This window comes from Rhea americana, unplaced genomic scaffold (assembly GCF_003343005.1).
Source record: "Rhea americana isolate MKP2758 unplaced genomic scaffold, rheAme1 scaffold_374, whole genome shotgun sequence".
Lineage (NCBI taxonomy): Eukaryota > Metazoa > Chordata > Aves > Rheiformes > Rheidae > Rhea > Rhea americana.
Genome location: NW_028186506.1, coordinates 276334 through 303230, shown reverse-complemented (window position 1 = coordinate 303230; position 26897 = coordinate 276334). Strand labels below are relative to the sequence as shown.

Here is a 26897-nt window from a genome sequence, read left to right as displayed (position 1 = left end):
ACATTGCAATAACCCCTGAGATTTCTTTATAAAGAGAAAGCTGCAGCACATTCCTATTACCCAAACAAGTTCAGAAAGCACAGAGGGTTCATTTGAGAAGGCTCTATCTCCAAAGCTGCACATCAGGCAATTTAGACAATCTAATAATTAGAGTATTTTATTAACTGACCAAAGTGAGAGCAATAGAACTTGTTAATATTTAACTTACTGAAGCTCCCCAAACTGCTGTATATTTAGCATCTTTATTGACATTTTTATACCTTCCACTTTACGGTACATTGCTTTATTCTTAACTCTGGTATGCTGCAAACTTCTGCAGGAAGGGAGGTAAGGCACCTCGCATAAATATGAACAAAGAGGACAATTTCAGTCCCAAAGTCTTACAATTCAGATGGATTTCAAAAGAGCTATGAGTAACTCAGTAACTTGAACACTTTTTGATTAATGAAGTAGAGATCTGAGAAGCATCTAGTAATCCAAACCAGGAACTTTCCCTAAGTTTGTAGAGTTTTAAATCAATGTGCTGTTTAAAAAGAGTTCAAAAGCTCTCATTAACCTAGTTTTTCCTCAATAAAGGTCATGAGAGTTTTGATGTCAGCTACAGAAAAACCCACCCTAACTGCTAGTTATTACTTGGTCTTTCAATCCTACCATGAGTTCTGACCATCATTTCCTGGCTCCACAGCAAACTGATAATAAGCCTGAGTTTTTAACTGAATACACATTTGCTTTTGGCAACTTTTTCCCCCCCATTCAATTTCATGCAACGAACACATCCAGACAGAGAAAAAATAAGCAAATTGCCTAACACTTTAAAGAAGTGAAGGGAAACCTTTTATTTTTCCTTGTGATACAGCAATATTAATTTCAATCAGGTGTAAGTATCTCCCCATTAATTACTGTGAGCTCTTGACCCAACCAGCTAAACAGATTCCTGTCCAACACAAATTCAAAGCTGCTCGCTGGAACAGTCTGGGTGCAGCGACTCTGTCCAAGTCTGCTCTGGGACAAGGCTGGCCGCGAGCGCTCGGCGGCATCGCGATGCTCTTCGTGCCGGAGGAGCGCTGCGCGTCCTGGGGGCAGCCCCGCGCGGGCGCTCCCAGGCCAGGTGGAGGGCAGGGAGGCAGAAGAGTGAAGACAGGCAAGAAACAGCCTCCTTGTGAAAACCCGCTTGAACCTAAAACAGGTAACTGTCGTAAGAAAGTCTGTCTGCTCCCAGAGACACTGAACTCCCAGTGCCAATTCCTCTTTCTAGCTGGAATAACCTCTAAAAACTCAAACTTTACCTAGTCTAACGGATCAACAGAAGTAAGGATTTTCTTTTTAAACTTGCTCTATTTGTGTCTGGGGGGGGGGGGAAATGTGTTTTCTTTGAACACCTGAAATGCAATAGCAACAGTTTTAAAATTGTACATACGTACATATKTAAATAAAAATGTAAATGCACCTCCATACAGCCCTTCTCACAGCACAGACACTCACCTCCTACATACAACATTTTCCAAGCGGAATATTCTATTTTTTTCCTATAATAGTTGCTTGCCTCCAAAATTTGTGCATGATTCCTTAGGTAGCAGAATAATTTATAAGTACATGTAAAAGCAAAGCTGTGCAGCTGCTCAGGGTTTGCAAAACTACCGAACAGGAGGGATTTTACTGCAAAAAATACTGTCTCTATTTAGATTAGTTTGCCCAAAACATAATACATACACAGAGGCAAAGAACTGCACGCTCAGAGCTGCAGGAAGCAAAGCTTCATTGCTGATAAAGGGAGCTGTCAGGGATGTTGATATTAAAGCTTTTCTTTTTTTAAGTTAAAGAACATATGCCTTTGTTTATATTTTATTTTTCATTAATTAACCCTGTTCCACATACCACCCAAACACATCTTGGACTTTAGAAAGCATTCTAACAAAAGTTTTYTTGTTTTCTTTTTGTCTCTGTGTGTTATGACATTTCAAGGTTTGTAACTGGCACTCATGTTTATAAAGCAGGAAAATTCCACGCATGGCGATAGAATAGATATTTTAACAATATGTTACAAATATTGTCAATTCAATATTTTTTCCCTTGCGTTTTCAAACACATCATAAATCTAGACTAGGTTTCTGTGTATGAACCCTGCTTACCACTGAGCTAGAGTCTCTTGGCATGCATGCAAAGAAGGGTTTTTTTTATAAATAAAACTTAGTAAAATCACTATGCACTCCATTAATTCAGGAACACTCTGCCTCAGCTTCAAAGGGGATCCTTACAGTAAAGATGGTGTTTCTGCTGCTTTAATGATTTGCTACTTGTACTTGTCATAACTACATGAACCAAATATGCAATACTAGGGAGCAGTGGCTTAGGGAAATGCACAGTTCCGTCTCCCATCCAGCTCCGCTTCAGTTCAATTCAATAGATTTGAGGCTTTATATAGAAAAGCTACTTCATAAATCTAACACTTGAAGCCTTTGTATGATGCCAGTTAATGAAAGAAAACTGCACGCGTGCCTCGGGTATACATACCTCATGCACTGCTGCGACATCCAACCCCGTGAACAACCGGCGACCCACGAAATACCATGCATCCGAGCCAAAGTAAGTAGGGCCAACAGAGGTAAAACGATACACACTTCATCTAAATAGTGTATACTATAAGATAAGTGGCCTACTAAGACTTTCCACRGTGTTACTTACTTAATCCTTTTATGGGACATGAAGGCTCCCTATTAAGCCATGTTTTAGCCTAGCTCATCCCCTACCCCCACCTCCTTGCTATACTGTTGTAATTTTCTCTCCCAGCTTCAAGGAGGCCGTTTTTGTAGTTAAGGCACCGAGCAAGGAGAGCCAGGAGATCTGGACTCAATTCCTGGATGCAATTGTAGATTCTGTGCTGCCTTAGGCATATTCCTTGATCCTCAGTTTTCCTAAACTTAAGAAAGGAAGAATAATCCTTGTTCTCTAACATGTTTTGACTATTTATGAATACTTCAGGGGACATTGCTATCAGAAGATACCCACATAGCACTTCAAACAAAACTGTCTGGAATTAATTTTTGATAGGAAGACAAAAAAGTTATTGCAAGCTCAATGAAAATAAATCTTTTTTTATTCACCTGTTCAGTTGTTCATCTGTTTTCTTAAAGAAAAGTTAAAAGTTATTGTCAGCAACAGCATTAACTTTATGTTTATTTTTCTAGTGGGAATGAGTCCTTGGAAGTTGAGTTTTCCGTGCAAACCCATAGCAAAGGGACACCCATGTAGCACGGAGGCACAGATACTAGAAGAGGATTTGGAGGCACATTTTTTTCATTAGCTCCAAGTTGGAGCCTTCAGTGGGATGGGCAGAGCTAGATTTTCACCATCCCTGAAACCCTATGTCTTCGAGCACAGAGTATTTCAGAGTGACCTTTGCACTCAAGGATCTCAAAGCACTTTATAAACAAGGATTTAAACCAATTCAGTTCTACCAATGGCCACATTGTCTTCTCGTACTTGCCCATCTCCATACACCTTTTGGGTCTAGGGAAAATGAAAAAACTAGTGAAAATAACGTTACTTGGTGCAAAGTGACATTACAGCAGAGCCAAAACCAGAACTTTCAACACTGATTCAAAGCTCCCCTCCCTATTTAGCCACACAACCACCTTTCTTTTTTTTTAATCCTTCCTTTTACATTGCTCCTCATCCCTCACTTCTCTTCCCAAATAACCATCTCTTCTTTCCTCCTCCTCCTATTTAATCCTAAATCCCCTTGCAGTACCCTAGAACAGCCTGCTGCCGCTCCCTCAGACCGTTCATTTCTGCTGAACTAAAGCTGTTGCAGAACATTTCCCCTGCACCAAATTGTAAGAAGAGACAGAAACAGCAGGGGAGAAGTAAAATCGACCCAGATCTCATGAATATTTTCCTCTGTCAACTTCCCTTAGTTCCATTTCCACAAAGAGGAGGCTTCYGCAAGATAGCAAGGGTATGCACATATCCAGTGTATTAAGCGTACAAAACGCTACACACAGGCCGCCAGCCCTCCTGCAGAAGGAAATGGGTCACCCTTTGCTCTGTTCAAACAAGGGAAAAAATAAGGTATAGCTGTACACTACAGTCAACAACATCACTCGGCGCATATGAATTAGGCATGGCAACTCATCCCACAAATCTTACACCGTTCAGTTACATCTTGCCAGAATTGGCCTGGTCTACCTGATCTATCAATACAAGACCCACATTCCTATTCCAAATCTTCCAGGAAGGAGAAATTTATATCAAAAACAGTCGTGGTCACAAGTTTTACTTACCCTCTTTAGAAAGGCTGTTTACAAGATGTCTTTCAAAGAAAACCCCAAATCTTTTCAGAAGAAGCCCTTTCCTTTCTGCATCTCAGTCTGTTATTTAAGTGCRCTGGCAGTACAGCTAAGCAGCTAATTTACTCCTGCTTTTTGTGATCCTCTTACCCACGCATCCAGGCACTCAAGTTACTGTTTTTTTCTTTAAACTAAATACTACATTGTAGCTTTCTGACTCCTTTCCATTCAACTAGCACCAGGTTCTTGTCTCCATCTCTCCTTCCCCCAGCAGGGCATCATAAACAAACTGGGGCTCTCAAAGTGATGCCCAAGCCCCTCTTAACATCCAAGRTGTCCTGCTTCCTTAATATGTTTTTTCAGGATAAGAGCAGCTTTTCTGATGATCTAGGAACAAGTTTGGAGAAATCTGCATACCCAAAGACCCAGGTACTTGTACAGTGATTCCTAGCAAGTGTTTAAGTGAGCTGGGCACTTCAATTCATTTACAAATCTATACAYAGTTCTACAAACCAACCTTCCTAATATTACTTAGGCTTCTAACTCCGTAAAACACAGAATATCTCAAAAGAACAAAAGGATCCCTCCTCTACCCTTTAAATTGTAAGAACTTTCAATTTTTTTTTTAAAAAAAATCTAATTTTGAGCCCTTTTATGCATTYGAAGCCTCTCACTTTTTCTTAATTTTGAACACAGCTGTCTGTTGTACTTTCTCAAATGATGCCAGATGCTGAGTTCATCAACCAAATGCATGAAAACAATGGTTTGAAAGCAATTAGAAGCACCGAGGCTGCACTGAGGCTCATATTAAAATGTGATAACACTGCTCTAGTGGGAATTGCAATGCTGCTGCATTTCTGACATTTCTGTGCTGCCAGACAGACAGGATGTGCTGGAAGCGGGCCCTGATCGAGGAGGTAACATACTGGAATTTATTTCTGGAGTAAATGAAGGATTAGCTGAGTTGGAACACTCGCAAGGATTTTTATGATGGCTCCAGCTCCCATCTTGTTTGAGCACTGGCAGATCCTTCTGTTTGTACTCACATATCACAATCTTAGTTTGAAGAAAAAGAAAGAACCCACAGAACCGCACGTTATCTAAGGCCTGGTTGTGCTCAGTGCTCCAGCTCAAGAATYGGAGCTGGACTGCATGGATTCAGTGCAGAGTAAAAGGAGCTCCAAGGTCAGCTCTAAGGGAAGACACATCCATCGATTGTCCTGGATATGCAGAAGTAACCCTTGAAAGGGCTCTCAACCTGCAGGCCCTCKGGAAAGTTTAAATCATCACCTGCATTATTGTAGAAATAAAGATCAAAGTCACAACCAGAATCTCTCATGTCACTAACAGWCATAACAAGGGATGGCCACAGTCCTGAAAAATTTACTACCTGACTGTTTGTCTACACCTGGAGACAAGGATTCAGTTTCAAGCTGGGGTTAATACAGAAATAATGATGACTGGAAACAGCTTGCAGAAGTTTATCCAGAGATACAGATAGTCTCTGCTCCCAAGTCAGTAGCCCTAACTGCTGGAATATACTGCCATTTCTGAACTTTAAGGATTTTCTGGAGACCAGAAGTTTTGTAGAAAGCTTTCCTATAAGTACTCTTTTGGAGAGGCCTACGTTAGCACCACACATTTTTGTTTAATTTCTCCTTAGTCTTGGGAGTAAATTAACTCCTGTTACCCAGGAGGAGTGCTAACCTGAACTCCCACTATAGCCTACTATGGCTTTGCCCCATTCCAGCCCTAAGACGTATCATGCACAACTATATATTCAATTCAAGCTCTTTCAGCTGATTTTACACAGGAAACACCACATAAAACCAGTCCTTCCCTGCTCCCCAAGCTCATAATGACAGTGAGAAAGTACCCTCTTTCCCCATCATGCTGTACTCACTTCGGGGCAGAAATTCCAAGTGATACCTAAAAGACAAAAAAAAAAGACAGGTATAAGCACGCGTTATTTTCTTAATGATTTGTTCCAGCCTGATGAATAAGTGACAGCTGGGTGAATTATATTAGACATGCTGCTGGAAATCCAGCAAATGGTCAAAACATATATTTTGTGCAAGAAGCCTCAAGAGGCAATATAAGTCCTACAGATGCTAGCTTGCCCCTATGACATACCCCGCTACCTACAGAAACCTTTTTACTAATCAGATCTTCCCTTCTTTGTGAGTCACAAAAATGCCCAATTTTCTTTCATAAGAACAGGTCTCTTCCTCAAAAAGGAGGCTTATATGGCCTTTGCAGTCTTAACTTCATCTCACACCTTCYTTACAGCAAAACCATTGCAGAGGGAAGTATGCACACTGCCCATATCACAGCACTCTGTTTGCAGAAACCAACCGTCTGCAACTTTTGTGAAAGTAGGTCATCAAGAAATTCAAAACACTTGCACAAAGATATCCTGACCTGCTTTAGCATCTTCCCTCTGTATTTTCTCATTCCTTTACTCATCCTTCCTAGCCTTCCTTATATGCCAGCTGTGTATTGCTCTGGTTTGCAAACTTCTCCATCCAGCTGGAAATTCTCCTTCATCTGGTGGACGTACTCATTTAGCAGCATAGGAAGGTCACAGAGCCAAGACTGTAAACTTCCCCTGCAGAACCACATAGATGAAAGCTTGCAGGATGCATGTTGTCATACCATACWACCTACTCATCCTATGATAGCATCTAAAAGCCTCGAGTGCTGGACACTTGGCAGTTACAGGGGGACAAGCAGTYGGGCACAGAACACATAAGAGTAAAGCATTAAACAGGTAGAGGCTGGTGGACTGCCAGATGTAACCCAGCTCAAGAAATAACCCTGTGTCATATCTATCAGAGCAGGAGTTACCTGCCCAGATAGTTTATTCAGTCCGTGCTTCATTCCCAGGCCCCTCAACTGAGTCCCGTTCTTTGCCCAACAAGTAGCTCAAAAGCACGTCCAATCATACATACAGTATTTCTGTTAAGTGGGCCAAGCATTCGTATGCAGACTCATCACAGGAATGGCTGTGCTGAAAAGAATCCCTCCGTAATCTCTTCTCACACTTCAAGCACATCTTGGGCTGGCATCCAAGTCATTTTAATAAAGGAACAGCACAGGCAAGCTTTGGAAACAGATCAAGGATTGGGAATAAGCCACAAAGTGACCCATTCACAAGCAAGATGCATAACAGAGGGTTGGTCTATATGCATTAATGGCAAGAATCCAGTATGTAAAAATCCAATCAATTTGTTTCCTCATTAAAAGCTTTCATGAAGAAAATGATTTAACACAAACATTCAAGCAACTGACACGTTAATTAGAAAACAACAACAGAATTCTGATTAAGGGAATATTTGACTTGTTTGGTTTGGACACAAAAAGAAAGTACACAGACAGAAGAAACTTCCCTGAGAAGGAGATCCCACTGGGATAAAGAATGGCTGTATTACATCGCAGGGAGCCACACCACTATGCTTGTAGCCAGAAAGGGCTGCATATACCTCTAGGCCTTTGGATGCTCTTGGCAGCGGTCCCTGTTTTTGTCAGGAGCTCTTCACTATGAATCCTAACACAGCTATATCCTATCTCTGAAGCCCAGAAGTGACATGGCCTATCCAAGAACAGTGGAATGGCCAGAAAGGCCCCTCCATCCGTTTGTTCCCAACCAGTCKTAGTGTTATTCAATGTTTGCTCTGTTGTAGTTTTTACTAAAATTGTACTACATGCATAAAGCCCTGAAGTCCTCACACATAAGGTCCCCCACACCTCCGAAGCCTCCGTGCTCTGCTTGCACCCTGGCAAGGAGAAACCTCCCTGCTCTGGGCTCACCTTCTGCCCARAAGAAACCTGCATCTCTCCAACCCCCCAGCTTAATATCCACCAWGAGTCAAAATACTTTCATCTGCTGAACAGACAGCGATTGTGAAACAAGGACAGTGAAATCACTTCTCCTTTTGTGAACTTTTGTCTCTTGTGCTTGAGAGACTGTCCTAATGTCCCCTGAACATGTTTTAGTGATAACATTTACTGCACTAGGACCAAAATGATTTTCTGTCACTTCTAATTCCAGTTCAATAAAAGTATAAGAGCTTTGTTTCTAACCTCTGTCATTTTTAATACAGTAAAATGGTTTAAAAAAAATGTAAAATTGAGTTCCATTTCCTACTGGACCAGCAAGCCCATGTTAGCTTACTCTGATCAAATTTAAGAGGGAGAAAAAGAAATACCAAAAGATGCTTTTTTTTAAGCATAAGGAAACAGTCAGAAATTCTAATCTCATCAGATCAGGATATGTCTTTAATCTCATGCTTTGATCATTTTCACTCTGGAAAGGCTTAAGCAGAGAATGAAAGTTAGTTCAAATTTTAATCAGGAGTGGGGAGAAGATGGTTTGCTCTCATGGAAGATGAAAGAGTAATGATCTAATTCCTTCATCTGCCACTGACTGCATGGAAGTCTTGAATAAATTACTTTTGAGGGAGTAAAAGGCATCCACATACAATATATAGTATTTTCAGTTTGTTCACTTAAATGATGAGATTTGCTTCCCCTGTGCTGCAATGTTTTATACAGGTCCAAGGTCAGAGGAGAGGCAAGGGAAGAAAGAGGAACTTACTATTTATGGGCTTTTTTACTCCTCATCCGCAGGTAACTTCATAGTTACTCAGCAAGCTACAGTTGTATAATTTTAAGAGGTGGCCAGAATATTCTTTCCTGCTCCTGCATTACTGAAAAAAAATGCAATTACCTGTGCAAAAAAATCTCATTTTGCTGTGACAACYTAGGTAGCAAATATGGTCAGTTCAAATGCATCTATAGCCATAAGTCACAAGCATGCTTATCTGTGCAGCAGAGAAGGAATTCAGCTAGCATAACCAGGCTAGTCATCTTGGGCCATTCCCCAAAGCAGATAACAGCACAGAGCTTATGGCCAGTTTTAACTTTTGTTCTCAATTAAGATAGTATGAACTGACAAGCAGGTCAAGCCTTTAAACATGTTGTGGGCAACAAACAAGTTACATGATATTTCTTTTAGCTTTTGTAGGCGGTTTACTCAAAATTACATTCCAGTAATTTCTCCCAGCAAATCACTGAGAAAACTGTAATTGCCTCATACACATTTCTTATCTAGTCAGACAGTAGAAGTTTGAAACCAGAGGTCTAATCCCTGCTCACTACTGCACTGTTCTGGAAGCTCCTTGCCTTGGGATTAGGTTTGAAATTTTCATCCTTACTTGATAATTTTTAGATTTCACAAACCATAAGTGAGAAAGCTTCCAATTCAGTTTCTTAACTGAAGAAGTTTGTGAAAAGGCTTTGTAATACGTATTTTTGGTCATCTCAACTGCTCCTTTGCAGCACTCTTATTAAAAAGTTTCTCATCTACCAGCTGTGGGTGGAATCCCCTGTGAAAAACAGCAGTTAATACAAAGCACAGCAAAGGGTTTTCAGCCAAATATGAAGGACCAATATTAAAAGCTTAAGGTGGAGGCAGACAGAGGAAAACTCTTATCAATGGTTAACCAGCTTCAGCAAAACAGACTCAAAGAATTTTTTTTGAGAATTTTGATGTGGTGTATGAGCAAGGACCTAACCAAAAAATAGGATATTTCCATTACAAAGTCAAAGACTGAGTGTTGCCCTGCCAATACGTTAACAAAGGCATTCTATGAGTATTTCCCGCACATAGTTCGCAATGAACCACCCACCTCTCTCACCTCATTGGTGCATATTTTGGGCCAGAAAGGAAGAAGCCAGATTTGGTCTATTCAAAACATAAATGCTTTCTCATGATCATATACAGCCTTTGAGGTTACATACTCAACAAGTAAACATCAGTGCGTTTCACTTTTCTGAAAGTGTTTATATTCTTTGCTCCTGAAAAACACACACGTCCCAGCTCTAATTTATCAACCTCARTAGTGGGGTCTCCAACTGGGCCCAATCAAAATTGCAACTCAAATATATAAACAGACCTCAAAGGGTGAATTCTCATGAGAAAGTGTTGTCATTTTGCAGAGGACAACCAAGTTACTGAGCAGACAGGTTTGCCAAAAAGCTTTGCTCTCAGCAGGAACAAACTGTCCTTTCGGCCTTGAGCCAAAACCGCCACCATTTCTCAGCATCTGCTCCATAAGTCCCAGGGCCTGGTATTGCCTCCCAGAACCAGAACTTGGTCTTCAGAAATGCAAGACCCTTTTAGGACACATCAGRACCTCGATCTACTCCTTGCAAATGGTTTGTAGCCAGAAAAGCAAGACTGGAAGCAACCATAATAGCATCARTTGGGCCCTTGAAGTTTGAAAATAAGTCTCCAAATCCTACACTTACTAGCCCTATTGTACTAGGGAGTCACCCTCAAGAGAGCAAGATTTGCTCTTCACAATTATTTTATTCAAAATCAGTCATCTGGGGACAGAAATGCAATAAAAGTCACGATCAGCACCCCCGCTCCTGTCCACAGCCCCAGGRTTTGCTGACCATCATGCACTGCTTGTGGCAAAGCCCCTGATTGATTCGAGACAGATCCACTTGGGGCTAGAAGCAAAATTGCTGTCTGAAGTCTCCGTTATGCCGGGGGGGGGGGGGAAATCAAACTTGATGGCTGTAATAGCCTTGAAGCTGCAGAGCGACTATAGAAGTCTAACCCCCCCACTTTTCTCTGACTCAATTTCAGTAGGAAACAAAATACAGTCAAGTTTCAATCAAGTTTTCTGCATTTTATTGTCCAATTAAGAACACTAATATCACCACAAATGGTATTAAATTAGATCTTTCAAGACAGYAATTTGTTTGGTGTGCAGTATTTGTTGCTCTTTAATGTTTGCAAAATTTTTTTCCTTAAATCAATGCTGTACAACAYTTCAAGCAGGAAAAAGATGAAAACAGAACTGGGGAGCTCACCATTAGCAAAACCAGTTACAAACCACTTCAAATGCATTTCTCAGTCAAATATTACAGAAGCAGTAGCTATGCAAGGACTCTGGTTACACAATTTCAATCATTTACAGTCCTCAGGTTTCAGATTAACAATACATTCACAAGGAAATGGATGGGGACACATGGGTAATTTTATCAGCTGGAATGGAAAATGATGCAAATTACTGAAATGATTCTAACCCAGAAGGCACCAAACTGCATTACTGGAAGAGTGCACAGCCACGTTCTCCCCAGGTATAAAAACAGGTAGAACAAAACATCTCAATTGAATTTGTCCTTCTTCCACATGATACTGTAACATAAATTCCCTCATTAAAAAAAAAAAAAAAAAAAAACTACTGAGATTAGAGATTACAAATTAGGAATATTCTACCAGACATGTTACCAGACTTTAAAAAGAAATAATCACCATGATCAATATTAAACTTGACTGTTAAACTAAAGGAGTGCCTTTGCTCTTAGACACYGAGGCACAGATTTATTGGTGCCAAGTGGTAGCAGGCTTTAGATCTCCATTAACAGCAGCTGATGGAGAGCACTTACACACCCCCAAAGCAGGAGTGCGCTCCCTCTGCCCAGGAGAGGGTCAGGTATCCCCTGCACACAGCATGAAGGAACAAACTTGGAAGCTCATTTGTAGAACAAGAAAACACAAATCCAAAATTTTCAAGTACTTCTGAAGTGACAGGGACTTTTGTAGTTTTTACCAAAAAAAAAAAAAATCTGTATCTAATGGCCAAAGCAAGTCTGAATGAAATCCTGCTCAGCAAGATCATTTCACTGGTGAGCAAATTTCAGCTCTCTGAAGAGCACGGAGAACAGCACTTTGCCTAATTAAGGACAATGTGGAGGGGCCAGACCAGCCCTGGTGTTAGTGTGCTAGGCTCAATTATCTGCCCATCAGGTCACATTCTTAAATTCCTTTTTAATCTTGATATTTCATGTTTTTCAACATAACGAGTTTATTAYTGGTAAGAATTACAGACAGTGCAGTTATACTAATGAAGCAAAATTACCCTGAAATTGCATTTTCTTTAATTCCAAATTCAAAATTTTAAAACAAAGTTGAAAATTAAAAACAGATGCAATTAATACAATTAAAATAGACCAAAAAGACTGTTTAAAACTTCTGTATGTATTTCCACTACTAATCTTTTAGAGTCCTGCTATAACACCTTGCTACAAAAGGAATCAAATTCAACTCAGTAATTTGACCAAAGTTTCTCTGGGGTTGAAGCTACGGCTGTAAACCAATATAAATACTAGTTTGTTGGTTTGTGACACGAGGAAGCACACACTGACAGCTTGCTGAGATTCATGCTACAACACCACGGCCAAGCCATCCCATTTCAGTTCCAGTACCAAGCACAGGAATTCTTAGACAGGAACAGCACACTTCTGCAACTGAAAGCATCAGAGGGGCCAGGCACGTCAAAGCACGTAGCAGGAACAGCTGATGGTGTTCTCACCTCTGTAAATCCACTCCACTGAAGACAAGTATTCTGCACTTCCARCTGAATAGAGCAGGGAGACACATACACTGGTATTGGGAGCATCTCTGAGCCCCCGCTGCATCCTGCAAAGGGAGTTGTCTCCGCACTGCGTGTGACCAGCTTCYAAGCTCAGAGAGGTTTTTATTCTTCTGAATCTCGGTCACAGCACCAGAGACCAGTCTCTGGATRAGAACACAGGATAATTGTGGTGTTCCACCACAGAATCAGACATTTAAGCCTCATCTCATACTTACATTAATACCTAAAATCACTGAAGCAGTTGGGGAGCACACATCAGCTTAGCAGGCTGTGAAGTTAACCATAGTACCAGCTGCACTATTCTTGCATTTGTAAGACTGGACAAAAGTACTCATGCGGCAGTACAGTGGCTACAGAGGTATGAGGAAAGACCTTGGCTTAGACAGACTCTTTAGCAGACTAGTACATTCCTTGGAGGTTTCTACACACTAGAGGTTTCATTGTATAGTTAAAAGACCACATGTAGACTTCATTTCTCACTGATAGCACAGTAGCAGTGCTGGGAATACTGCCATAAGCCTTAAGGAGGATTAGACAATGAGGCAGTAAAAAAGAGCTTTTTTGCTTATTATCCAGAGGTGAAGAGCTTGTCTACATTGGAGCTCCAGCTGGTGGTAGGAATGTCACAAAGTAGTCCAGTATATTAGTTATGAGTAGCAGGATTGGGCCTCAAGGTCACGTCATTGTTTTAGTCACAGCGGAGCAAATTAAAGGTAGAGTTTCAGTGTCTATTTTGGATTTCCTAGTGGGTATATGCAAGGAACTCAACATTAATTAAGCCTCTTTCTCTTCATTTCTGCTTTGATATAGAACAGGTCTGCCTTGCACTCCTTCTAGCATTATTACATTTCACCTTAGGGAAAAAAATAGTAGGAATTTGTTTCCATCATTGCAAACTTGCCTTCCAACAGGGAGCTTAAATGACTAGCCGACTCTAAGGAAAAGGAGAAACTATTTATCTCCATATTTTTAAATAAATCTCATTCCCCCCATCTCACCCCCTGCCATTGTAACTGCTCTAGAAATGTCTAAATGCTGAGGTAAGGTCATTTAACAGCAAGGAGACTTTTTTTGGTTACTGCTCTCACCAAAGGACAAGAATGGGCTTGTGTTCCTGAGCAGAGTCATGTATCCGATTCATCCCAGGTGTCGGACATCTGCTGCTAGTTCTGCCACTGGCTTTAAGACACAAGCAACAGCAGTGATGTTCTTAAGGAACAGTTGGAGACAAAAGCTTGGCACAGTGGACCCAAAACAGAAGCAACTGACCATCRCTGGCATTTCTGGAAAACGAGCATAACTCTGCCCTGGCACAATATCCTTCCCCTACCCTCCCTAAATCAAAACACCTTTTCAAAAGCAAGTTTTATCTGTTACAAATCCTTTTCCCCCCCTCCTCCGTGCAGGACTGGAAGAGGACTTCGGACACAGGTAACTCTGCACAGGCTACTCTAGCTGCTGAGTGGGAGCAGAGACATTTGCACAAACGCCACGTGTGCAAAGCCAGGACAGCAGCCCTAGAGCATGCATTGCTACTTCACGTTTAACACTGGAAAGTTGCTAGTTCCAAATCTTRCTGTGGCCATGTTATTCCACACTAGAAACATTCTAAGTACAGGACAGCTCACAACATTTTCAAAGAGAAGTAAGGGCTCCCTCCTCCCTGCCATGCAAGTTATGTTCATGCAGCTCTGAAGGAGCATGTGTGCAGACACTACTGTGCTGCAGGACCATCAGCTCCTTACATAGCCACCTCCTTGGGACCAAGCCTCAAGTTATGTTCTGAGAGTTGTTTTTCTGGATCCCATGCAAAGTAACTTGGAAAAGCAATTAAACAGAAAAGACCACCACCACCAAGTCAATCACTAAAAAATTCCCAGGACAGGATTTACATGCAAGAGATTAGAAGGTAGAATAGGATCCAAGTTAATAGAGAAAGGGAAAAAAAAAAAAAAAAAAAAAACTGTTTCAACACAGTGCACTTTAAGCAAATGAATTCCAAAAGTAAAACAGTACAGGGACTCATAACTCAGCGGCAGGGTGACTGCCTCCCCACAGCCGCTGCCTGGAACACCTCTGACATGGCTCCTCAAGCAAATAAACCGCGGGCTGCCTCAGAAGAAATTATAACCTGCAAACATAATCCACTCCCTACCTACCACACTTCTTGCAGTAAGATGGGAACAATATATCCTCGCAGGTAGCACATGGAGACATAAAGCCCAACCACTTGTTCACATTATAGTCATCAGCAAACCTCCTAGTGGGGAAACATTATTAGGCCACTGGGAGAGCAGGGATATAAAGACCYGAAGGCCAAGTTACAGGAACAGTTATTGAGACTGGCTCAGGATAATCATACTAGAGGAAGCTCTTCCCTTTCAGAGACGCATGTGTCTCTCTTCAGTAGTTTAGCAGTTTACTTAGATCCATTACGAACCCAAATAATGAAACTCTACACGCAGTGTTGTGTTTCACAGTACAGAGGTGAAATGCAGAGAGCAAGGCCTGCTCCAGGGAGGCAGGCRCTTCCTGAATGCGACTACCGATGATTTCCTGCATACCCGCCGCAAAAGCCACAGGAAGCTCCCTGAAGAGACAAACCTGTGCTTCATCCCCAGCAGCAAGGCCTGCTTAGATACTTTCAAATAAAAGACAGTCATTATTATCGTAATCTCCCACCACAAATCATTGTGTGAATGGCTCAGGTCAGAACAAGGACATTTGTATATGCTGCTCATCTCACTATTTCCAAATGCCACCAAGCAATAAAACACAAGTAGGAAACCAACAGTGCATTGYAATTTTTGCTCAAGGGTCTCACTTTCTTCCCCAGAAGTATCTGTTACTTATTTGCAATGAGCAACAGAATTAAGGTCTGTATCTTAACCTGACCATCCAGGAAGAATGTGCACATCACATCTCCTATTACAAAGACTGCTTCATCAAATCTCCTGCTTATCTGAGAAGACAAACCACCTACTTCAGAAAGCAAGAGTGATTCTGAGTTTCCAAGTTTGCTAAATGCCTCACATTTATCAAGTTCCATGCTATTTGTTTTTAACTCATAAAAGAGACTTGGAGTTGCATTCTAAGATAAAGAATTGTCAAAGCTGCATGCTCTCAGGACTGTTGAAAAAAAGCTTTACTTGCTGTCTGAATACTTTAGGTTCATAATTCAGCCTATTTAACACCTGCTAATGGATGGAAATTTCAGAGAAAGTCTTACAAGTATGTTATCAAGCACTTTTGCAGTGCTGCAGGACACACACACACCCCATTCCTCCAGTAGAGATGCTGCAGCCCCATTTTTCCCCAAAGCTTCTATCTTCTGCATTCAGCTTGTTTCAATTATTCAGGGCAACCCAGGCTGATAATTACACAGTCCCGAGTTGCTGAGTAAAACTGATGCCTAATTAGCCAGCAGGAAAGATCGATTAAGATACAGCAGGGCATCTTGCGAAGTTCTTCAGTGGGACTGCAGGGAATAGAGTCTGGCTGTGCCCTTCCAAAGGCTAAAATTCTCTGCTTCTCAGGGACTCAACTGCACTTTTATTTAAACTGGATACTTAGATCAGTCAGCCGCCCTGAGTTTTATTGTCAGGTCTTAGCTTCAAGTGACACAACTCATATCCTATAAGTAGAGCAATAAGAGTAAGTTTTAGATCATATGCAGAGGAAGCTGGAAGTTTTATTTAAACCTCCAGAAACTTGTTTGCTGTTTGTTCCTTGAATTTCCCCTAGCACAGTAGAGCATCTTTTGTTTCACTCAAATCCAGATGATGCAACTCACATTCTCACTAGGCCTTATCTGACAAGCTGTTCTGGGGATAGGAGATTTTGGAACCTAACTCAGATCTGTTTCTCAACTCATGAAATCATCTTCCTTCCTTTTTATGGAGGGGAGSGGAAAAAAAAAAGCCTAGGCAACACATGTTTAGGTTCAGAAGCTGTTTGTGAAATAAACACACTTCCAGCAACAAGCCAGCAGCCTGAGTATTCACTCACTATCAGTTTGTCCACAGGCCTAGATATCAAGTGATAGATCTTCCCAMAAAATCCTCTCAAGCAAAAGGGAGAGAGAAGACTAAGACAGGACCATACCCATATGCAAGGCACTCTACAGACAGACCAAGGCATAATTCATACCTCAACATAAAAGTTCTAAACATAAATAGTGATAGCATTGCAGATAATTGTATCTAACTGATTGGAGTTAAGGGAAGAGCATGCAAATCAGTGTGCAATGCATTCAAATTATACCAAGCCCTGAAAGCCCATTAACTTTGGAAACATGGCCAAAGTGCCCAGATAGTTGTAGAGAACACATGGTACCCCAAAAWGTAACACTTCTGAAGTATTCCATTAGAAAGTAATGCAGACAACACAAACCTGGCTTTGACTTGCTGAAAGCCAAAGAGAATTGCGTCCCTCTGCTCCCTTGCTTTAGCACTCAAGTTTTCATTCTGCAGTCCATCCACCAGGTAACTTTCAGCATCTGGGAAGAAAAGAGCTAAGATTACCAGGCCAGCATCAGTTCTCACCCCAAAAATATCAACCTAGGGACACATGGAAAAGTTCTAGGAGTGTAGTACCAAGCAATCTAAGCTAGAGACAGAAGTCAGCCTGAAGAYTTCATCTGGAGAAGCTAAGCACTGAAGCATTTGCAGATAGAGGATTCAAATATTGCTTGCAAATACAGAGCTTCTCCCTCTAGCTGTAATGGTATAAAGTCAATAAATAACTGTAAAGAAATCACCTAGCAGAAGTTATTTGAAGGGTGAAGGTGAAATGAAACATGGATAGAAACATCAGACCAAAAAAAAAAAATTCAATTGCAGGATGGGAGCAGAACAGAAAGCACTGGAAACACCACAGTGGAAAGCAAAACATATGAGAAAGACTGGAAGACTGAGTATTGTGCTGATTTTAGACCCATGGTTGGTGACAGATCTAGTACTTCTTCACAAGGACTGCATCAGAATCATCAGCATTTTTAGTGAAAATAGAACTAGTCCAAGAACAAATTCTTCGTGTGTATATGAGAAAAAGACTGTTAGCACCCTCTCCACAAGATATTGGGGTGGGTGGCGTTCAACAGGCCTGTCTGCTAGGTACCCAGCAAAAGGAAAGTGTTAGCCCAGGTCAGGTGTCCTGCTTGTAGAGTCTTCTGCCACACAYATTCACTTCACACACTAGTTAATGCCCCACCCATCCTTCAGCCCCCCCCCCCGTGTGTGGAAGAAACCCTGCAAGTCTGCTGCTCTGAAAGGCTTTTGGTGTTAAACACAGGTCCTTGTTAAACAACAAGCACCATCTTTGGAAAGGACAAGTACCCAACAACAGGTTGGTTGAGCACACACCAACACGTACTTGCATCATGGCATGCGTTCCCTTGCAAGGTTATTGCTGAAATACTACACCCTGTGCTTGCTCAGRGCCAGCTAGATAAGGGAAAGCATGGGATTCGCATTCCCTTTCTATAACCAGACTAGAGTTTCTACGCAGATATATTCTTACACAAAAGAGCAATCACCTTATCTACTTAAAGCAAGAACATAACTCACCTGGAAGCCACATCTGTATGCAGAAATTTAACCTGAACAGCAAGATAAAGGAATTAAGGGTCTATTTGCATAAATATTTATGTTCTTTGCAGTTTTTTTAAAAATATGCTTGGAAACAGAACAGTGWGTCTCATCTGCCCTATATGGGGGAGTACCAGACCTATATTGCAGTGGCATTACTGCTAGGTTCCCCTAGCAGAGCAAAGACAGACTGGCTTCAAAGTTACAGTACTGCACATCTGCAGGCCTCTCTGACCTTTAACACACACACCCCATATTGTGACACTAATGTCAATTTAATATCCTGCTTGCAAGGCTTCCAATTCCTTATGCTTCTGCTGCTGGTAAAGCAGCCAGCAACTCTTTTAGTGCACCCTGGGAGTCTGCACAGCTCCTTAAAAACTCTTACTCCTCCACCTGCAATCACATCAAGATCAAGAATGCCACAGGAGGAATTAATACCTTTTCCTATCAAAAATCACAAGCCCTCATTTCTTTTTGCCACCTGCTTGTAATGCACTCCAGGACAGCTTGCAGTTACAAAAGCACTCTAAAGCCAAGAGCACAAGCAAGGACAGAGCAAGTAGCATATCAAGGAAATGAGAGAACAAGACCGAGTGCTTGGGCACGTTCCTGGAACAGGGCCCTCTTCCCACCAGGCCTTTAGAGCAATGGACAGGAAGGAACAGGGAGACCCAGCTCTGGCCACACAATGCTGGGAATGAGGAGTGAATCCAGTTTGTAACAGTCCTTCTGTCATTTCTGGATGGCCACGATACAGCTGCTGCTTCAYAGCTGAGAACAGACACTAAGCCTGAATATAGCATTGAGATATCAAAGCCTCCTAGCACATCTCCAACATGGACATACACTGTTACCACAACTCAGCTGATGGGCAATAACACACTAATTCACAGCACTGCTCTCAAAGCCACAGCAATATCCAGCAGTGATTTTGGGAGCTCCAGGAGCACAAAGGTGTCAGGCCTAAATGCTTATTAATATCAAGTTCACTGCTGGTAATTGAGCCCTAAGTAGCTTGCCAAGGATCATGCAGAAACCTCCAGCAAARCAGCTGAATGAAGCTTTTTAAATCCCAGGCTAATCTTGTAATCCTTAAACTAAGTTTCATTTTCAGCMCACAGCTATGCATTTCTTTAATTGTAAATCCAAGACAGTATTTGCTTCYAACAAACCTAACAACACTGGGCTCAAGCCATCTACAAATTACAGATATCCACGTACTTGAGTATTTTCTAAACACAAAAGATGCATCTTTATCTGAAGAGCTTTCAGAACAGATGGAGGTTAAGGGGACAGTTTACTATATACAAGCCAGTTTAAAAACAGCACACTAGAAAGATCAGCTAGGGAAACTATGCACAGCCTGTTTTTATTCACCGTGGAAATATAAAGGGGGAAAACCTGCCCCCCAAACTTGTGTAAATATCAGTTGCATCCCTCATTTTTAAAGGGCTGATTAGCTCTATGAGTATATGATTTGCTCTAATACAGTATTTACTTACTGGGATGTCAGCACAGATCAGCTGCTGGATAAGTTATAGTAACGCTACAGCCACTCCAGAAAGCCAGGCAGAGCCCCCTTTCAGAGCCAGCCACTGTGTTTATAGCACCAGGAAATGAAAAAGAAAGCCTAACCATAAACTCTCAAAGTGGATCAGGAAGAACAATCTGTAAGCAGCTCTAGAGTAAATCACCCTAATGTTAGTTTTACTGCTTGTCTGTAACATTATATTCTTGATGTTTATAGATTGCTCTCTGTGATCCACTCTGAAAGTTTACAGGACTCTCCTTTTCATTTCCTGCAGCTAAAAAGGTAGGAAAAAAAATAGTTCAGATTTCATCAAGTGTTTCAGGAGAGTTTCTAGAGGCAATTGCCATTATCCACTTTAATCCTCCAGGAGATGCATGGCATCATAAAAATTATGTCACAACTGCTGAAGTCGAGGTAGTAAATAATCTTTTAATGGYAGCACTAAATTCTAGGAGTTAATCAGCACTCAGTGAGCAGGGCTGAAGGGTATTAAAATGCTATGTGTATTCTCCCCCTGCACATTCACATTTCTGCTTTCTACTGCTCTGCCATCAGAAGGCCAACAAGAAAAAAATATATATATCCTCCTTACAAAGAGGAGCTAGTCCCACAGAAGTGCAAGGTTTTTAGATATGCAAGTTAAYGCTGAGCCAGCCAGTCTCCTCCAACACTAATTTGGTGCCTCACACACTCCCTCCTGCTGTTCATCACCCAGCTGCCTGGGAAATACTAGGAGGAAGTTTAGGGCAGTTATCAACACAGTGCACAAAGCTGGGAAGGGAAGGAGGAAAGGGGACACAGAAAGGGTATTAGATACCTTAGGCTTCCATGCAATTGCCTTGATGTCTCCAGGATGGGTCCCAAGACAGCTAGGCATTTGGAAAGCCAGTTATATCATCCCTCATCTCACTTAGCAAAATAGAAGCTATGAACTATCACACACAGCTTCTTGGCTTTTCTGCAAGCTCATTTCAGAGAAAGGATGATTTAAATGTGAATCAACATCTAAGATGAKTCTTCCTGCTTTCATAGGAAGGAGTCAGAGAAAGTCCTGAGACCTGAAGCTGTCTTCGTTCATCCTCCCACAGTGAGCTGAATTAGACATTCTCCCCCATGCAACAAAACACAGGAGCCAAGACAACCTTCCTCAATCATCAGCTCAAGTCTTAACCCTGAATTCCTTGGTATTTTACACTCTGGAGAGACTAAGCTATTTCAGGGTTGACTATGGCTTACCTGCTTTCACAAAACGCCTTTTTAAAGAAAACAGCATTAAGGCTGCTTGTCTTGAAATTAGCAACTGCCAGCTTTGTTGTGCTTTACAGGTGCAATCAGCATCCCAGTGCAGCACCTGTTCTGACTTCTGCTGCCCAAGCTCCAGCAAGAAAACAGCTTTCCAGACACGAGCTGGCATGAAGGGGATCAGTCAGGGCAGGCTAGGGGAAGCAATCATACCGCCAGACTACTACTGCTTTTACAAAAAGAAAATAGAAAGGCTATGTTTATCAGAGATGTATCCTGGTATTTTTTGCAATCATTGTTTCAGCCTTCAGAACAAATCTGTGCTAAGCAAACATGAAATACCCTTAGCCAAAATAATTAACAGGGACTCATCTGAACCAAAAGTGAAACCCTGTACAATTAACTGACTACATGGCTTTAATGAGAACATGGATCACTTAGTTGCAACATGAAGCTTAAAGCAATACAGTTGGCTTAGCCACATCTACTTACAACTAGATAATAACTATTCGTAAGCATCGCAGAAGTGCTGTATAGAGAGAAGAGGCAGAGTGCATTGGCTTTCAACCACTGCAGCCTCTGAGATGCCAGTGGTGGTAACATTAACTGTTACTGGGAAGCCCTTCACTCACGGTTCCCGTGCATCTCGGTATGGTCCTGCAGTACAGGCCAAACTTTAGTATGTGGAAATGGATGTTATTGCCTGTACATCAGTAAAGGCTTACTCCCCTGTTTGTGATTTTTTGTTTAAAATAAAAGAATTCCTATGGTAACGTAGTTGGCAAGCACAGAAACAGCTTAAGCTCCTTCATTTCCAGTCAGCATAGCTAGACAACTCCTTAGCCACTGAAAGGCCTCAAGACTGTATAGATTGTTAAGACACAGCAAGTTTGATACAGAGGTATGTGACATGCAATTAATCTCCATTCATAGCCTGCTATACTTGTCAGCAAACAAAGGCTGTGCTTTAGAAGGAGATCTGAAGCCTTCAATTAAAAACAGTCAGCTAACAAGAAAATAATCTAAGTTAAAGGAAGGTGGCAGGTGCAGAAATGAGTTGTTTACAGAAGTGTCAGCATTGAACAATAAAGTGCTGCACATCAAAAATGTGAAAGGGTGAACTTCACTGAAGCCCCCATGATTAAAAAACAGAGGAGAAAATTTACACCTACATCTGGGGGAAGACACAAAGCATTTGGAAGTAAGCTTTGATGGGCTTGGAGGCTGCACTCTCTCTCTCAAACTGACAGAGCCCCAGACTGGAAGCAATCCCAAGGCTCAGCGTGGAAGGGGCTAGTGCTCCAAGCTGTCAGGAGCCATCTCGACAGGAAACAAAAGGTCACCAAACCTCAACGCAGACTGGGCCAGGCTCAAACACAACCGCTCCGAGTGGCGAGCRGTGAACTGCTAAAGACTCCACCACCACCCACTCACATCTGTGAGAGCAGGATGTGTCAGCAGCAGGGGCTGCTCAGAGGGCTAACGCCATTGCGCTGGCACACGACACCGCTATCAAGTTTTATTTACGAGGAGGTTAGAGAGCATTAGCAGGGCAGGAGGAAGTCAGCACATGAACAAACCTGAATGTGGAGAGCAAGACAACGCGGTCACTGTCAAGAAAAGAGATCAACCCTGCAAGCAGCTTCCCCTTTTGTGTGAATTCTTCCCACAAGGACACACCAAGCAGTCATTCAGTCACAGCAGAAAGGGAACTCTGAGCTCTAACAGCCCTTAACTTGACTTTGAAATTAAGAACTTTAAGAAATTAAGAGTTTTAAGAAATTAAAACACAAGCCACACTTGAAACAAAAACAGCCTCAAAGTTGCTGAGTTGTAGCATCCCTTGGAGGGCCCAGGGCAAGAGTCGGAAGTAACATGCGCTAGGCAAAGGCACAGAAGTAACTTGCACTCTCTCCAGGACTAACACTGTCACCTCTGCGTGGCGATTCTCTCACCAAGCCTTTGCTTGCCATACTGTGCAGCTGGGGACAGCAATAGACACAAGGGCTGTACAGAATTAGTTCATGTTGTGAAGCACATTTCAATAGAAGAGTAGAGCACTGTTTCTGCTTGGCTGACCCACCATCCAAACAACTGTAGGAGTTCAAGTTTGCTAGAAAATCCAGAAAAATCAACCTGAGAAGCCTCACACGTGCCACCTATCAGCTCTAAGAATAGTCCATTCACTCAGATGCTGAGACCTCAGGAAATCACATTATCAAGCAAAATCAGGGCTCAAASCCGCCTCTGCTCTCTCAGTCTGCACCCTAATTTCACCAGGGTTGAAGCTTCCCAGAGGATTTACCCCCACAGGGCCAGCTTGCTCACTACGTCCCAGACTGTGGCAGTTAAAGTTTAACACAACATCTAAGGCCAGGAGATACCACTACCATAGCCACAACAGCTGCTTAGAGGGTTCACTGTAGCACACAAGCTTCTTCTGCCCTTCATGGCAGCTCCTTCGTCCAACTGCAGTAACGTTGGCCCACGGAGCCACTCAATACCTTATCCAAAAGCCCCCAGCAGGGATAATTCAGACCATGCCTCCCCTGCCAACCTCACACACGCTCTTCTACCCTGACACACAGAGGCTTTAGGACCACCACAGGCCCTCCTTGCCCTACGGGCAACACAAGGACAATCCTAAGAACATCAGGACTGGCAKCTCCACTCCCTACAGTTAGGGAGGCAGAAGGTGTACATAACCTCAGCACCCAGACACCATCAGCCTCAGAGAAGAGGCAGCTCTGTGGCCTCCCCACTCCCCTGTAGAGCCTTTTCCCCTGCAACTGTAGCAGATTTTCCCAGTTAAGCAGACAGGGAGTAAGAAGGAAGCTGTGGTTACCTTCAAGGAGTCTCTGAATCTCTTCTGGGATCATGCTACCTGCCGCCTCCTCTCCACAAGGAGTCAAACCTCCTGCTGCTTGTGTCCCTGTCCCCAGACAGGGCTGAGCAAGGGAGGAAGCAGAGAGGCGGGGATGCCCTGGGGAAGGTAGGAGGAACCAGGGGCTCAGCTGCCTCCTCTAGCAGCGGGAGCAACCCCCTCACCACCTCTTTTTAGTGGGTCAGGGTGCCAAAGCAAAGGGGAGAGGGGAAATAGAGAAGGAAAGTTGAACCAACAGCCTGCAGAAGTACCTGAAATCATCCCAAAGCAGCACAGCTGAAACTAGACTCTTTGCATTAGCATTTAAATCAGGTGTCACTTAAGCATGTATCTCCTTCATTATCACATAATTTGGTGCACCTGCTGGCAGAGGAGACCCATGAGCTCTGTGAGTATGTGTGGCCATTTATTTAACCTCCGATGTCTGTTCCTAGCACAAGATGAGCTGGAGGTTGGATCTGGTCCAGGCAAAGGCCAGCTCCTTCCCCTAATGTGCAGGGGAAGAGAATGGTACTTGGCTCATCTGCAATAAAACTTCCCCTCTTCCTGCATAGGATGGGAGCTAGATTGTAATGACCATTCATATTTCTCTGTCTTGTCCAGCAGAAGAACTTGCTTTATGACACGCAATAAATGCAAACTGCACTCCACAAAACAAAACAAAACTGGCATTGCATTAGATTAACCCACAGCCTTACATCTGCTCCTCTCCTATATAAATGAATTATACAGGCTGACCTGGCTATGAGAATATCACAATTGTTTTTGTCCTYGCGTTCCCAAATTTTAGGCTCAATACTGACAAATTCAGACAGTTTTCCTTATCTGATGCTCAAYAGTAATTCCAAGGACTAACTTGAGTTTTCCCAAGGATTAAGTGTGCATGATCAGTCCTTACTTTGCACAGTGTCCTGGTGTCCTTCAGTAGTATCAACCAAATATTTATGATTATAGCACATAGATAATGCTATTCTGCTATTTTTACTTTTCTGTCATTTTATGCCTGGCATATGATTTTTTAATTATATTTTCCCAACATAGCAAATGTTGGAGACAGCAAAAAAAGGAAGCAATCAGACTGTTGACCACAGGCCAAAAACCACACAGCTTCACTAAAATCAGTGCTTGCTGCTTTCACCAGGGGTACAACACAAGCTCCTGACAGTGCAGAATCAGGGCTGAGACTGGGATCTCACTGTGTACCAARGTGTATCATAATGTCATGAGGTAGGGACACTCTGAACTGTCAGAAGAGACCCCTTAAAACTGCTTCTCTTCCTGCTTTCCCATCCTGCTGCTCTAGGCAGGCCAGCCTGCCACAGGAATTACCACAAGCTGGAAAAGCAAAATCTCAGGAGGAAGAGAGAAATGAGGGTGCATTGGGCTCCCAGCCCCCAAAGACTGGGACACACAAACACTTCACTACAGTCTCATTTGTTTCAGTGGGACAGTGTATGTTTTGAGGCTAAGTGTATTTCTAAATAACTGCAGAATCAGATTATTACAGCTCTCTGGCTACATTACCTGGAAGGAATAAAGGCTTAGTTGTTGGGCTGCCTTGGATATAGGAAATGTGGAACAGGTTCCAGCTTTACCTGAAGCTTCTTGCTTAGTTCAGTCAAGACAATAGCTGCTTCAGGCCCAGAGATGTGATGTAAAAGCTTCACTGGGAAAGGCACAGGTATGGGAGCTACAGAAATATGTAAGATAGATGCTCCACCAGGTGATATAAGCTGCTAACAAGATTTGTGACCCACTTTCTGAGACACATGGGTACCAATAAGGAAAAAGGCTGTGTTATGCTTTTTAGTTGATCAGTACAAATCAGATAAAGAACAGGTGTAAGATGAGGCAGAGTGTTTTGGGGTTTTTTGGGGATTTGGGCATATATGCCTGTAATTGTAGTGTGTTAGCTCTACTGGAGAGAGTAGAGTAAAGGGGGAAAAACCCCAGAAGAACTGCAAAATACTTCTGTGACTTATAAAGTGAAATATGCACTTTTATGCATGGGAGCAGCATAACAGTAACTCACATACAACACTTGTCAAAAAGGGATGATTTTAAAGGAGAAGTTAAGGTTCCACGACCGTAAGCATGTTTAGTGTATGCAACTGGAAAAGTAATGTTACACACTGCTTTCTGCACATTGAGTCTCTCAGAGTAGTAAGCTAAAGTGGCAGTTTCCATTTGGGGTTTAGTCACAAAGACAGGAAGACACTTTGCTTTCCCTCATGCTCAGGGAGACTTCATTGCTCTCTAGATCTGCAAAGAGAAACCCACCACCACCACTTCCAATTTGTCACTTGGCTGCGCTCTGTACATGCATATAATTTCACAATAACCTGGAGACAGACTTCAGGTCTGACATTACCACTCTAGAACTTAAAGGTTTCCTGCTTTGAATGTAAAGTTCACACAGTATCTGTCTATCTTGTATTCTGCTGTGCAGGCTCACACACCCCGACAACACTGCTGCAGTGTATTCTTGATTTTAGGATCCCATGTATAAGATGAGGCTTCTCAGCAGCACTCGATCTTAGAGCACAGAAAATGTCGTTGCTGTTCAGAAGGCCTCACCTGGAAAACAGGCTTGCTAGAAAGCCTATAGTCTTCCCCCTTCCATTTCCTCGTTATGTAAGGTTTCATGAGTTAGGACTGAGAAAATTGAGAGTCGCCTATGGGAACAAAATGTGAATCTCTGTTAGCTCCATCAGGCTTCTGACACATTTGAGTGGTTCTGATTGTATGCAAGAAATAATAGCATGAGTAGGTGGATGTGTATGGGTAAATGGATCTGTGTATGTGTTCTCACCCAGCAGTGTTTAGGGGTAAATACTTAAATGCTTCTGTGCAAAATTCCTAGTCAGTTCATTACAGCCCACAAATAAAAAGCAGCTGCTTGCTGAGACT

At 42.3% G+C, this 26897-nt stretch overlaps 1 protein-coding gene across 1 annotated transcript in view; it reads right to left on the bottom strand.

Moving 5' to 3' along the window:
• Positions 1 to 24011, bottom strand: part of SKAP1 (src kinase associated phosphoprotein 1) — a 155164-nt gene extending 131153 nt beyond the window's left edge. Inside the window, exons 1-3 of the mRNA XM_085313027.1 lie at positions 23949 to 24011; positions 17132 to 17237; positions 6190 to 6215 (exon numbers count right to left, since the gene is read on the bottom strand). Coding sequence (XP_085169153.1) covers positions 6190 to 6215; positions 17132 to 17237; positions 23949 to 23982 — 166 coding nt within the window. The 5' untranslated portion in view covers positions 23983 to 24011. The remainder of the gene's footprint in view (positions 1 to 6189; positions 6216 to 17131; positions 17238 to 23948) is intronic.
• Between the last annotated feature and the right edge of the window lie 2886 nt (positions 24012 to 26897).